At 45.8% G+C, this 15,766-nt stretch overlaps 1 protein-coding gene across 5 annotated transcripts in view; it reads right to left on the minus strand.

The window, feature by feature from the left end:
• Positions 1-15,766, minus strand: part of CSTPP1 (centriolar satellite-associated tubulin polyglutamylase complex regulator 1) — a 161,090-nt gene that overhangs the window by 132,467 nt on the left and 12,857 nt on the right. Inside the window, exon 3 of one of the 5 annotated variants that reach the window (XM_081165928.1) lies at positions 11,981-12,075. In XM_081165928.1, the coding sequence (XP_081022054.1) occupies positions 11,981-12,075 (95 nt within the window). Of the gene's footprint in view, positions 1-4,113; positions 4,136-4,431; positions 4,680-11,980; positions 12,076-15,766 lie in introns of those variants that run through there. The other 4 variants (XM_081165927.1, XM_081165929.1, XM_081165930.1 and 1 more) reach the window with 4 other exon arrangements.

Genomic DNA, 15,766 nt, shown 5'->3' on the forward strand with positions numbered 1-15,766 from the left:
AATAGGTGGCTACATGCCAATTGTGATCAAAGAGATGTTTAAGAGACACACCTCACACTTTCCCCTTTGCAGTATACTATAGACCAGTTTTAATTGTTGGGATTGGGTATAATCAAAGGAGGAACTATGCTATTTTGAAGCAGGGAAATGATGGTGACGATGCAAATACAGATTTTTTAGTATCTGAACTCAATGTCCCAGCAGGATTAAGTCCCTCATTGGGAAGCCTGGAGACCACATCAGTCCTTCCAAACTTCTCCTCTTCTTCCCTTACTTCCATTAATCTTATACTTTTGTTTGCTAAGATGCTTCCAGTAGCTGCTAACACATAGCTCACTCAAGTTGCATTCTGCAACTCATTTAAAAGTATATCACACAACACATGCAGTTTCCTAAAGAAACACAGAAGCCATGACAGACATTGGTAGCCACCAGGTCATGAGAGATGAACTATTCCCAGAGCCTATTCAGCATGGAAGACAATTTCCCAAAATTTATTTGAACACTAGTTTAGATTACAGGATTACATGTGTATAACATCTCTGCTATCCATAGGCATATTTTGTACTGCAAATACTTTATCTTCCATTGCTTTACACATTTCACACGCACTTTCAAGGACAGAAGAAGTGTGCCAAATGACTGATGAGGAGAAGGCTGTGATCTTAATATATATATATATACCGTATTTTTCGCACGATTGGACGCACCGGACCATAGGACGCGCCTAGTTTTTTTGGGGGGAAATAAAGGAAAAAAATTTTCCCTTTATTTCCCCCCCAAAAGCAGGTCAGGGAAACCGAACCAGGTCGAGGAACAGCGGGATAGTGGCGCTGCGCCTCCCTGCTGTCCCCCGAGCTTGTGGGGCTGGCTGATGTCTGCCTAGCGCGCGGGGCGCTCTGCTTCAGGGCGCCCTACCCGCCGGGCGGCAGGCTGCTATCCGCAGCTTGGGGAGCCTTGTGGGGAACTGCTGCAGGGCTCCCCACGCTGCGGATGTATGCCTGGCGCGAGGGGCGCTCTGCTTCAGGGTGCCCCACCCGCCGGGCGGCAGGCTGCTATCCGCAGCGTGGGGAAGCTTGCGGGGAGCTCCTGCAAGGGTCCCCATGCTGCGGATGTGTTCCCAAAGCGCCGGGAGCTCTGCTTTCAGGGCGCCCGACGCTCCGGGAAGCAGGCTGCTATCCGCAGCCTAGACACGGCTAGCGGAGCGCTAATCCCGAAGCTTGGGGCGTGCGGAGCTCAGCGTGCCCCAAGCTTCTGGGCGCCGGCAAGGTCTCCGCTAGCCCTGGGAGAGCCCCGCGACGTCGCGGGGCTCTCCCAGGGCTAGCGGAGACCTTGCCAGCACCCAGAAGCTTAGGGCGCGCTGAGCTCCGCACGCCCCAAGCTTCGGGATTAGCGCAGTGGTCCGCTAGCCCTGGGAGAGCCGTGCGACGTCGCGGGGCTCTCCCAGGGCTAGCGGAGACCTTGCCAGCACCCAGAAGCTTGGGGCGCGCTCAGCTCCGCACGCCCCAAACTTCGGGATTAGCGCAGTGGTCCGCTAGCCCTGGGAGAGCCGCGCGACGTCGCGGGGCTCTCCCAGGGCTAGCGGAGACCTTGCCAGCACCCAGAAGCTTGGGGCGCGCTCAGCTCCGCACGCCCCAAACTTCGGGATTAGCGCAGTGGTCCGCTAGCCCTGGGAGAGCCGCGCGACGTCGCGGGGCTCTCCCAGGGCTAGCGGAGACCTTGCCGGCACCCAGAAGCTTGGGGCGTGCTGAGCTCCGCACGCCCCAAGCTTCGGGATTAGCGCAGTGGTCCGCTAGCCCTGGGAGAGCCGCGCGACGTCGCGGGGCTCTCCCAGGGCTAGCGGAGACCTTGCCGGCACCCAGAAGCTTGGGGCGTGCTGAGCTCCGCACGCCCCAAGCTTCGGGATTAGCGCAGTGGTCCGCTAGCCCTGGGAGAGCCGCGCGACGTCGCGGGGCTCTCCCAGGGCTAGCGGAGACCTTGCCGGCACCCAGAAGCTTGGGGCGCGCTCAGCTCCGCACGCCCCAAACTTCGGGATTAGCGCAGTGGTCCGCTAGCCCTGGGAGAGCCGCGCGACGTCGCGGGGCTCTCCCAGGGCTAGCGGAGACCTTGCCGGCACCCAGAAGCTTGGGGCGTGCTGAGCTCCGCACGCCCCAAGCTTCGGGATTAGCGCAGTGGTCCGCTAGCCCTGGGAGAGCCGCGCGACGTCGCGGGGCTCTCCCAGGGCTAGCGGAGACCTTGCCGGCACCCAGAAGCTTGGGGCGTGCTGAGCTCCGCACGCCCCAAGCTTCGGGATTAGCGCAGTGGTCCGCTAGCCCTGGGAGAGCCGCGCGACGTCGCGGGGCTCTCCCAGGGCTAGCGGAGACCTTGCCGGCACCCAGAAGCTTGGGGCGCGCTCAGCTCCGCACGCCCCAAACTTCGGGATTAGCGCAGTGGTCCGCTAGCCCTGGGAGAGCCGTGCGACGTCGCGGGGCTCTCCCAGGGCTAGCGGAGACCTTGCCGGCACCCAGAAGCTTGGGGCGTGCTGAGCTCCGCACGCCCCAAGCTTCGGGATTAGCGCAGTGGTCCGCTAGCCCTGGGAGAGCCGCGCGACGTCGCGGGGCTCTCCCAGGGCTAGCGGAGACCTTGCCGGCACCCAGAAGCTTGGGGCGCGCTCAGCTCCGCACGCCCCAAACTTCGGGATTAGCGCAGTGGTCCGCTAGCCCTGGGAGAGCCGTGCGACGTCGCGGGGCTCTCCCAGGGCTAGCGGAGACCTTGCCGGCACCCAGAAGCTTGGGGCGTGCTGAGCTCCGCACGCCCCAAGCTTCGGGATTAATGCAGCGCTCCGCTAGCGGTGGGAGAGCTGGGTCTCCCTCTGCTAGCAGATAGCTTCCTGAAGCCTGGAGAGCGAGAGGAGTCGGTGCGCACCGACCCCTCTCACTCTCCAGGCTTCAGCGAAAGCCTGCATTCGCTCCATAGGACGCACACACATTTTCCCTTGCTTTTTAGGAGGGAAAAAGTGCGTCCTATGGTGCGAAAAATACGGTATATATATATATATATATATGCTTTCGTAGATTTTCACGGGTACAGGAATGCAGGTTTTGGTGTCTTCGGGTGTCTTCCCGTGTAAGAGTTGGGGTGTCTAGGCGACGTTTCAACAAGAAACGTTTCAACAAGAGTTGGGGTGTCTAGGCGACGTTTCAACAAGAAGCCGAAAGCACCAGCCTGAAGATGACGAGTGAGACCTCGTCGAAACGTCGCCTAGACACCCCAACTCTTACACGGGAAGACACCCGAAGACACCAAAACCTGCATATATATATATATATATATATATATGTATGGAATAAACCTTGTTAAATCCAGTGGGGTTCACTTCCAAATAGCAATGCATAGGACTGTGCTGTAAGGCATACTTATCTGGGAGCAAACCCCATAGAACACAACAGGACTTACTTTAGATTTACACAAATTTAAACCAGCAAGTTCAAATCTTACCTTAGCAACAAACTCACTAGATAGTCTTAGGCAAGTCACTATCTCTCAGCAGCCCATCCAGAAAATGATATTAACAATAATACAGTTGTTGCAAATGTGAAACATTGCGAAACACTTTGGAACACCCAGAAAGTGCTACGTAAATACTGTTGTTATATAATCTCAAAAGTGCTAGAACCCTTCTTGGGGTTTGTTTGCTTTTTAGTATAAAGACTCCTAACTTGATGCTTAGTTTAGCTTTGTTCCACCCTGATCAAAGGCATCCCTTTTCGTATGGGATGGAAAAAAAATGCCCCAATGCGGTTAATAGAGAGCCATTCCTGGCCCATTGTGAACAACATTCAGTCATCCCAGCCCCCCACCCCCGTTTTAAACAATGTTATACTGAAACGTGTCTGCAGCGCTTCCACCAGCCAACCCATTCACCGGTAATATTAACTGGCTGTAGAAGGAGATGAAAATCACCTTCTGTATTTGCATTACAAGCCTAAAGGATTTTTGCAGGTGTTTGAAAGGAAGACGACTAGCATTGTGTTGCTGGCTACGTCGGCTTTTGCTTTCAAGAATGAATGAACACAGGTTGAAAAACACTGAAAGCAAGACTGCAAACCCCGCGGGCAACCATCCGACTCCCACCTCAGGTAAAGGAGGAAACGCTAGGGAGACTTTAAATCGCCTGCCCCACCCAAGACGAGCCGGGCAGCGGGAGGAGGGGCGCCCCCCCATTCATCCCTGTCTTCCTTCCAACCTGTGCCCGGGGGTCTTGGGGTGACCAATGCCCCACCCACCCCAGTTACGAGAAAAATGGGGCGAGCAGAAATCCGAAGAGCCTCCAGAAGGGAGGGGTGCAGGGAAGCCGCCTGCCTGGACTGCGCCGCTCCCTCCCTTCCTCCCTCGGCTGCTGCAGGGAAGGCGCAGCGGAGGCCACCTGCTCCGCGCCCGCCGGAGCCTCACCCAGATACTCGAGCCCCGATGGGGAGAGGCGGTCGGCGTTCAGCATCCTGTCAAACCTCCTCCCTTCTTTTTTCCCCTACACCGGTCTCTAGGACACCAGACGCTGCGGCCAGGAAAATTGTCTCCGGCCAGAAACAAGCTCCCTCGCAACTAGGATCCCCCTTGGAGGAAGAGGAGCAGGAGCGGGAAGGCCGCGCCCGGAAACCCCCCCCCCTCTTCGCGCTCCCCCGCATCACTGTTTACCCAGGTGCCCAGTCAAGAGGGCTTTGAGGGTTGGGGTGGGCTGTTTGTTTGTTTGAGATTGCTATTAATAAAGGTGTCTGCAGAAGCATCCAGGGTTAACTACCTGCTTTAGATAATACTTCACCAGACCCCTTCTTTTGAAATGTAGATGACGGCAGCAGGCGTCAAACTTTTTAAAAATTTATTAATTGAACAGTGGAACAATCAAAATCTATAAACCACTTAAAGCAACAACTAAAAAAGGCCAAACATCACAATTGGAGCACTTCATATTATATGATTAACAAATCAATACAGCATTTATGAAAATTAATTCCATTTGACATTAACAAAATAGTAACCAAAAAATAAACCAAGCACTGAATTTCATACACACTCTCCACACACCCCATGACTCATACTCTCTCACTCTGTTCACATGATTATAATACATTAAAATACACATGATGCCCATGGCAACTCCCTTCCTGAAGGTTCCTCAGGCTAGAGGTGGGCCAGCACAGGTGAGACCATCCACCACCTCAGGACAGACACAGTCTCTTTCCCCTCACAGTTCTTCCTCTGGAAACAGCTCCTTTATGAAGGGTGGGGGCAAGGCATGTGGAAAAATACATTACCTGCTGACCAGCACAGAGTCTCTGTGCATGTTGTTTAAGTAGATTACTTAAACAACATGTAGCATGCAATAGCAGAAATAACAAGGGAGCTTCACAGTTTCACTTTAGTTGTAGAAACATGCTCCCTCCCAATAATCTCCAGCTGTACCTAGGGATGCTCAGGATTTCGACCTGTGACATGCAAAGCAGAGGTTCTACTACTGAGCTAGGTCCCTCCCTAATGTCTTATAGCAAATATTAGAAAGTATTCAAGCCTTTATTTTCTTTCCTAATTGAGACATTACTAACATGTTTACCCTTGTCTACTTCTTGGAGCAACCAGTTATCAAATGCCAACACAGGTTACTGCCTGCTGTTGTGTGTATATTTGCCCCCTGGTATTTGCATTGATGTACTAGTTTAGCATTGCTTTGAAACAATCGACTACCCTTCCACACCTCTATTCTACACCTCTTGGTTTCAATACAACAAAACATTTCTTTCAAAAAATGACACCCAGATCTGTACTTTAAACAATATACTATAAATGGTTCTGTTATACAGCTACAACTGATACAATAAACTGAAAAGAGATAACTGTTTTGGTTTGCTAAAAAATGTGTGCCTGGAGGAGTTATTTGATCATATGCAATACTTCTTGATCAGTAATTTAAGTACAGTAGTTTCCACAGTTCTCTCTAAGATTCAAAGTACTTTAAATTCCTTACCTTCAGAGCCCAATTCTCTAAAACTACATGAACAGCAGAACTACACCTGCAGGGGCTTTTACCCATACAGATGACACAATAGAACCCAAGGCGGTCACTCCACACAGCACGGTCAGCTCCCAGTACCAAATAAAGAGGATAAGATGTTAGAGTCTGGTGTGGATTTCATGCTCTGCTACTGAAAACAGCAGAACATAGTTCTAGACTATTTATTGTTGCTGTTTTTTAGCTCTGTCTGTGAGTATGGTGCTTTTCATGTCTCTTTCCTAAGGAATTTGCAATCCAAAATTAGAGACGGGAACAACAGAGGAAGGGGAGGGTAGCAGAGGCAGGAGTAAACAAGGAAGCTTTATGTAATGGTTAACATTACATGTGCTTAGGCTTAGTAACAGTTAATTAGTTTGCTCTTTCCAAGATATTGCTGTTTCATCTGTCATTATATGGACCACTCACTTATACATGCTGTTTTGCATGTAGGTTTAAAAGCTACATTTGGAATTTTTGTGGGTATTTCTGTGGTCCTTCTTTTCTCTAGATCTTTTTGCCCAAAATATGTTTTGTTGCTTCTGTGAGGGTTTACTCTCTCTTAAGACCAGCTAAAGGGATGAAATCTTCCTTTCACACACAAAGCCCATTTGTGGTTGTAATAATGATAAGTTTGAGCACTACTGGCGCCTGACTGTTAATGACTCAAAAGAGAACCAAATAAAAACAAGATGTTGCGTCTTGAGCCCTTCACACACTTTATTCTGCTTTGTCACTTGCCCATTGGCCTGCCCCAGCTTGAAGCTGCTTATTACAAGATCCGCTACAGAGATCACCTGCTCTTCAGCAAGTGAGGAGAGTTTAAAAAGCTAAACTCTGATAAGTACATAATGGGTTTTATTATAATTGTGTGTTTTCAGTATATTTACCAGATTTTTTTCAGTGAATCTGGGGACTCTTTTTTATTATTATTATTTTGAAGTTGAGTAGCAACAGGGAGTCAGTAGTGGGGATGGTGAGGCGAAAGACCCTGGGCCCAAGCACACATGTATATTGTATAAAGGTGCAAAGCCCTTCTTTCGCACCCTGTGAAACATAAATGCACAGTTTTTAAAAAACTGGGCAACAACCACCCGCCCACAACTCCCAAGCCTTCCCCAATCAGTCAATATAAAGGGGGCAGGGGGCAGGAGATCTGTACCACCGGACATCCCCGGTTCCCCTTCAGCAGTGGTGGTGGCAGTGGCAGTCAGCAGTCCGAAGCCAGCCTGGTAGCGCAGATGGCTCTGGCTGGCTTCAGGAGCCACTTGCTGCTCGCTGCCATGGCGCCTGCCAGTTTGCCTCCCGGAAGTCCCCATATGATGTGTCTTGTGCGCAACACATCATATGGGGACTTCCAGCAAGGAAAAATGGCGGGCGCCACGGCAACATGCAGCTCCTGAAGCCAGCCAGAGCCAACTGCGCTACCAGGCTGCTGAGACTGCCGCTGCTACATTTCCAAGGGACAGGTTTGCAAATCTGGGGACATTCCGGGGACGGAATTTGTCCGGAGACAAATTTGCAAATCCGGGGGCTGTCCCCAGGAAACGAGGACGTCTGGTAACCCTACAGTAAGTCTATTTCTTACACTGAGGAAAAAAATCAATCCAAATCAAGACACTGATTTGCATCTGAGAGTCAATTCACATTACATGACATCAGAGTTGTGCTGATTCACAAATGGATAATTAGTTCATGCTTAGTATATAGGAAATCAATCACAGGACTGATGTGATGGCAAAGACAGTAAAACACTTAGCATATACTAGGCAATTCCTAACTATATTTACCCAAAAGAATGGGCAACACTTTTTGTTAGGCTTTCGGGTGAGAAACACCAGGGTTACACTACTGTTTCCTGCAGAAAATGTGGGATCGTCTAGTATCTTTATTACATACCTTTAGGCTACAGGCAAACATATTCCTCTTCAACCAGGCCTTTGGCTGATGAATATTGTACAGCCTTTTAAACCTGTTTGTGGGAGTGGGTGGTGATTGGTTTTGTTTAGTTTTGTTCTAATTATCTATTTGCACTTTTATCCTGTATTTTTATACAGTGAAGCACCCTGAGATCTTCGGATGAAGGGCAGTATATAAATTTAATAAATAAAGATATACATGCAGTGCTTTTTTTCTAGAAAAATAGGTGCCAGTACTCACCATGAAGTTGTTACAGTAAGCGCCACACTTTTTAACAACAACAAAAGAGGTGCTGGTACTGCGTACACTTGAGCACCCCTTGGGGTAAAAAGTGTTGTATACATTTATCTTTAAACACCTTTCTACAGTCGAACCTTGGATCTTGAACGCTTTGGTACTCGTACGTTTTGGCTCCCGAACACCGCAAACCCAGAAGTGTGTGTTCCAGTTTGCGAACATTTTTTGGAAGCTGAACGTCTGATGCGGCTTCCGTTTGAGTGTAGGAAGCTCCTGCAAGCAATTGGAAGCCGCACCTTGGTTTTCGAACTGTTTCGGGAGTCGAATGGACTCCGAGAACGGATTAAGTTTGAGAAGCAAGGTACCACTGTACATGCTTATGGAAACCATTACCCTGTCATGATTCCAGTTCCCATACGCAGGCATAAGCCTGGATGATGTCTCCACTTTATATATTTGCTGCACAAAACTCCAGTGTAATGTGAGCATTTCCCATGGCATTCCTTAGGTCTCACTGAAAGAGCAAGGGGGGTGCTTTACTGAGGTAGAATGGTGGTTAATGGCCACACGTGCAGAAGGCTGTGCAGAGTGGCAATGCAGGGATATGTCTGGAATTTGCTCAAATACGACATAATAAAGACTGCATACCAAGAAGAACATATGCTTAGACACCCTGATCTCCATCTTGTTGTGGGTTGTGGGTTTTTTTTTGCACTGTTTCTTCTGTTAAGTCACAATCTTAGCTCTATGGGATATTTGGCCCGTGAATGCATTCCTTTTTCTTTTTCTGTTTTGTGCCTTGCTTTTTGGCACAACCAAACCTAAGTAGAAAACTCTTTTTACTCATTAACTGAAGTTCCTTAAACACCAGTTCCTCATCCACAGCAGTAGGGTGAATGACACATAGAGAATAATAACTACGAATTAACATCATGCAACCATTCCAAGGGAAACGTCTTGTTTCAAAAAGGCTCAGTCACTGGAACATTTTCATCTGGCTCACACCACCTTCAGTCAGATTAAAACATTTGATTTGCCTAGGTCTCTGGCAATTATTGCTATAGTAGCTACATAACTGTGCTGGAAGAAGCAGTTTTCAAAGTCTGTACTAAAGCAAATGCCAAATATTTTTCAGCACCACAAATAGCCATAGAAATTGTAATAAAGATTTAGGAATACTTCCCCCCCCCCCATATGTGACTATGCTTTTCAGATGACCCAAAACAACATTTTCAAAATCCTTCTCTGAAACTATGAAGACTAGAAGTGTTTTGCACACACTCCAAGTGGTGAGAGTCTTCAGGGATGCCTGCATATATGCAGAATTTGGTTCCCTTGATAATGGAGACCGTGGTACCATTAATGACATATGGCTTAATGTACACACATATACAACCTAGGCATAAGATGGAAGGGTTCACAGCATTAACACACCAACAGATCTTGTCTCCTCATTAGGTTAATAGGGCTTCCCACAAGGGCATAACTTTGGGTTCAGCACAGCTGAGTCAGGCCTCTCTTCCAGCCTAGCCAAATGCAGGAACACACAGCCCCACTTGGCCTATCCTTCCCATTCCTAGGATACCATGGCATCCAGCATGGTGCTGTGGGAATTCCATCCATTTGTCTCTATGGCAACAGGGCTCACTCTTTAAGATGCTGGTGACAGACGCTTAGCTGAGTGGCTAAGGCAAGGAACTGGTCCAAGTTGCTCAACAGGTTTCTTCTTCTAGATTCGAATCACAGTTTCAGAATCACAGGCCAGGAAGGGACCCACCATTATTCACTCCAATCCTATAACAATAGTAGCATACCATTTTTCCATTGGTGCTCCAGAATTCAGCTGCACAGTACCTTGCTAAACTTGCAGTTAAGACAAATTTGATTTCACAAAGAAGACTTTCTCTTAAAGGCTGTATGAAATTATGACTTACATATATGAAGCACTCATTGAAGATTTGAAGCACTCGTTGCACATATTTTATATTGCCTTATCATCTTAAATACAGTGAGCTTCAATGCATGCTGGTTTGACACCCACATCAGCACAATCCTATACAATGTAAGTCCCTCTGAGTTCTATGCAGCTTATTCCCATGTTTCTGTTTATAGGATTGGAAATTTAGGGTGCAACCCTACACTTGAGAGATACAGAATACTGGTTATGGGGCTATAGGTTATAGTGGAAGCTCTGTTATGTCCTACTGCATAATGGTAAAATTTGCATTCTTTGCTTCACCCATTTTTGCCTCTTGCCCCGCTCACCCCCTCCATCTTAAAAGGGTCCTGCTTTGGAGCAACCTAAGAGTACTGTGAATATGCCCAGATGCCACCTAGGGTGACAAATCCTGGAACAAAGTGCATTATATCCTTTTGACCTTGCTCCGTCATGCTCTGTGTAAGTGATACAGTATTCTAGAAGGAGAGCCATAATTACGGTTCTGGCCTCTTAAGCCAATTGCGCCTTGGCATACCTTCCAGCTCATGTTTGCTGTACCCATGCTAACCACAGCAATCTAAACTGGGCCTGCAACACCCACTTTTTACTTTTGCGGTTCTCTAGGAAAATTCTAGGAAGCGCACACTGCAACCTTAGTGACTCTTGGTCAATACATATAACCACAAGCTGTTGTTGCAAGGACAGGAGCAAGCAAGTGGGATGTGATGCATAGATAAAGGTGGATGTAGATTTTTAATGGTGTTTTTATTTATTTGAATTCTATGAAAGTTAGATTGTAAAGCAATCAGCTACAGCAGAAGAAACAGAAGAAGGAATAAATATTTAATGTGGCAGATGTCTCACCTCCCATCTTCAAACACAGATTTACAGACATGCTGTAGACCACAAAGCTCATAGACCACTGGTGGTCCATACACCACATTTTGGGAATCCTTTAGGACTGCCATACGTCCGAATGTTTCTGGACATTACTGGGATTTCAAAGGCGGAATAGATGTCCAGCCCAACAATTTTGAGCTCAACTTTCGGGATGTCCTGGTTTTTACTTTTTGAAATATGACAACCCTAAATCCTTGGACTAGGCAATTAGAAAAATAGTACATGCTGCTTGCTCTGCACCTCCATCCGCATTTGCCAATTGGGACAGGGCGGATTTCTCTTGACCTCCACCTCCTCCCACAATGCAGTTGTAGCAAAATGCAGGCAGGCACCATAATGGCTCAGTCTGGGCAGTGGCTGTTCAATCTGTGGGACAACTGCCCCACCCCTGCCATGGATTCCCATGCAAACAGTGCCCCCCCATCATAATTGATCACTATTTTCTTACTACTTAACCATAACAATAATCAAGTTACGAATGCTGGACCAGGGCTAGTTCCACGCTAGTTGTGAAGAAAACGTAATCCTGCTGCTCTGGAGAAATCACATGAATTGTTTTAAGACATAAAAAAAATCAGATCACCTATGAGGCCTCACTTGTCCCAGACATGGTGTGTAACAGACTAGGATCTGAGCTATAAATCTCTTTGATTTTTCAAGGGGGATTTTTTTTGCAAAAAGTAGGGAATTGTTTCATTTCTCCCAGGATTAATCAGCCCATTTAGAAAGGACACACATCTGGCCTCACCATGGGTGATTAGAGATAGGTACACACTCTCTATTCTGGCCCAATCAAAATAAACACAAATATCTCAGTTCAAGCTAGGTCAGGAAAGAGATCAAAATAGACAAAAATGCCTCACCAAACAAATCTAGAGATAAGATCAAGGTGTGAACATAACATTGTTAAATATTTTAAAGGGTGTCTATAAGGGATATCTTAAAAAGTTATTTATACATACTAAGACAGGTCAGGATGACTTGAACACCCAGATTATCTTGATTCCTTGTTATTTTCCGAAAGCTGTCTTTTATATCTTTGTTCATGTTGTTGTACCTGAAAAATATTAATAAAATTAAGTTGCAAAAGAAACCTGCGGGTTTAATTGACAGGACCAATGTAGGTTAAATTTGAGGGAAAGCTTCCAAATTATACGAGCAGTTCAGCAAGAGAACAAGATGCTCAAGGAGACTAGAGAATCTCCATCTTCAGAATGGAATAAGAAGGCTTCTGAACATATTCTCAAGGAAGACATTTTCACCCTTAGTGAGAATTAGACATGAGGATTTTTTTGTAATTCTATGGTTCAAGCCTTTGTAAACTTACCTGTGAGATAGTCCTGCTGGTTCACACATAATCCATTGTTTGTTTTAACCTAACTATAGTTTGTTTGATCATCTAAAGCCAGTCCAGCAGACAAATCATGGTTTGTTTTCTTATAGCAAACCACAATGTGAAGCCATGGTTTGTTTTAACTATGGTTTGGTATTATATCCGCTGGTCTGGCTTAACCATGGTTTATGTGGCCACTTCAGAGCCTCATCAATATACAGAAGAACAATGCAAGAACTGCTGGAAAAGAATGAAAGTTTTGGAGAAACAATCCACTCCTTGTTTGTTTGTCTGTCAAATAACTCGTGGTTTGCTGAGCAAGCCATGCTTACAACAACCCATGGCTTAGTGTTTTGTGGCACATGGTAAACAAATCCAGTGCAACCTATTTTGGAGTAAAAGGTTCACACCTAGGGTGTGTTCACATTACTGCTTTAGAGCACAGTGAAACTGTTCCCTGCACTTTCCCCTCAGCTGTTCACCTTAGCACAGCTTCAAAGGGTTCACACCAGGGAACATTGGTGAGAGTACTTGTTTTTACCCAATGCAAAGATGTTCACACCTTGGCTAGAAACAAATGGCTTAAGAGTTCCAAGTGTGAAGCTGGTTTGAGAAACAGCACACCAAACAGCAGCATTTTACAGTACACATATGTGTTTTGGATAACATCAAGCAAACACCGATTTAAAAACAGGAAACCAAAAGAGCGCACACTAAACAGGGGTGTGAACACAGCCTTAGTGTTTGTAATACTGTGAAGAGCTGGACTGCTGTAAACTAAGACTTAGGTCTGCACTTTGTCACATGATAGAGTCCTTTCAAACTCAAGGAAGCTGAAGAAAGTTTGGGCATATATACTGAGGGGGGCACCAGTTAGCCCCAAGCAAATACCAATCTTGAGCACAAACTAATTCTATAGTGCAAACAGGTCTCAATTAAAAAAAAAAAAGTTTAGAAATTTCTGTCAATCTCACCAAATCACTTCATCTATTGTAGTCCCTCCAGAGTGAATATATTTAAAGCAAACAAAAATGTTTTTCTTTGTCATCTAGAGCTCAAAATCTTTGGGCTGCATTCAGAACACAAGGAATCTATATCCTGAGCCCTGCAATTCTTACAAGGCTGCATTCTCAGAGCCATCTTGTCATGGCTGATGATCACATTAAGCTCAGGGGAGGTCATCTTTGGGCCATGATGAGTTCAAGCTATGACAAAGGGGAGAAGTGGATTGGGGAGGAAGAAACTGAAGGAAAGTCTCTTGACAGTTTCTGTTCAAATTATCTGTTCAGTAAGGAAAAGGAAACATCTTTAAAAGTACTTAAGTACCAAGTGAGTGACCCTTCACTGCTGGAACGCTGCCTCCCTAATGATGCGGAGAAGAAAAACAGCCATTTCTGGCAAGCTTAGTCTCATGCCAGAGGGGGGCAGGGGCGGGTTTTAAAATGCCCGGTCAAAATAAATATTGCTTGGAAATCCTGGCATAGGAAATGTAACTGACAGCCAAGCCTTAGCTCATCCTGGGGGGGGCAACCGAGGAAAGCCTGTACTTCTCATCCCTCATTCCAGTATGCGGAGTAATAGTCCCTGTAACTCAGCAGATGTGTGGATATGGATGTTTCTGAGTGCAATGTGAAAAAGAAACTGGGGATAATGTGCTCCATCCTCTTGGGCAGTACTCATGGTTCCCAAAAGAACAGTTTTCAGACAGAAGCAAGTTTTCAACATGCAGCCCGCAGAGTCTTAAAAAATTAATTACGTCCTAAATTGTGCTGTGTGTCTGTGATGTGTCTTCAGAGAAAAACACTGAAGAGAGATAAAGAAGGTATGGGAAACATGACAGATCAGAGAGGATCAGTAAAAGAAAGATGTGGCAAGATGGGAAGGGTACCAAGGAAGGGGGAGAAGGACCTCATTTTCTATAAACACCTAATAACTTCCAAAAACTCTGTTTCATATGCTCCAAAAAACCACTTTGACAGCAGTGCTTGGGCTAATACAAAAATGTCAATTCTATGTTTTTTGTTCTTTTAAAATGTAAGTGATCTCTTATGTCATATATATTATTGAGAGTAGTTAAAGAAAGGTGTTTGTTTTCCCTTTCCCTTGTAGGCTGATTTGCAGCTGCAGACATCTTCAACAAGGTTATAGTGTTATCTGGACAAAATGCAAAGGCCTGGAGGTTTTAGAGCATTAACCACGGCTAGGGGAGAGAAGATGAGAAGCAGATGATTCAAAAAGGTAGGATTGAGAATCAGTTACACGGGAGAGGAAAACAAATAAAATTTAAACCAACCTGAGGACTTTTTAAAAATGGGTCTCCATATGATGATAAACAATGAGAGGCTTTCTGGATTCCTCCACCCAACACCACCAGACATAAAGGAAAGTCTTTTGGTTTTTATATGATTTCTGTATTTAAACTTTGTAATGTATAGTTTTAACTACATCTAAGAAATAGAACCTGAGAGTCCTGAGGGCTCTTCATCCTGTGTCTAGAAAGCATGGGTTCAAGTGGTTTTCTACTTGCCCTGGGTCAAGGCATGGGTCAGAGTGGTTTTGTCTTTGCCCCACTGCTTTCCCCTGGAAAACCCTCTCTTTACCACTAAGTTGGAACAAACAGCAATCTGTGAAAAACCCAATTTGTTCCGATTTAGCACTAAACCTTGGGTTTTCTGGGGCGGGGCAGGGCGTGAGTGACAGGGCAAACGAAAGTGCAGATCAGCCCTAATACTTCATGGTTGGAAGGATAAATACTACCATCTGTAATCCTTACTGCCCTTCCTACATTTGAACATGTATCTTATAATCATCAGTCTTGTTTGGATATTTATTTGGACATTGCTTATATTAATATATATGTTGAAATTAGGATTTATGAATAACTTTTGTTATTAATATGAGCTGACACTGTTTTTCTTTTTATCTCTCTGTGATATTTACAATAAAATAGGGCTACACCCTCTTAATGGCTTCCTTGATGGGTTAATGACTGGCCACCATCCACCTTGGATCCTCCAATGGCCCACACACAACTAGCTCTGCCAATAAGCCAAATCCAGGGGTTTCCATGTTTAGTCAAGCCTTGATTAATTCTAACTTTTGCTAAATCTAAAAATTATGGATGACTTGCACCCACAAACTCTGACACCCAGTATCTATAACAATATATGTATACTTTAAAAATTAAAAATAAAATACGGGAAACATAGGATGCCTTAAAACTGACCAAACAAAGCCAAGCCCAAGAAACTATTCAAATCTTTAAAATCTCACAAACACCACAAAATGTCAATGACAGTGAAATATTTTTTCATTAATAATGAGTTCTCAACTTTGGTGAGAGAGATCAAATACAAATCTAAACGGTGTGACTTGAGACCATATTTATTATTTACCAGCACATTGATATGCTCTG

Source organism: Podarcis bocagei (assembly GCF_964188305.1).
Source record: "Podarcis bocagei genome assembly, chromosome: 1".
Lineage (NCBI taxonomy): Eukaryota > Metazoa > Chordata > Lepidosauria > Squamata > Lacertidae > Podarcis > Podarcis bocagei.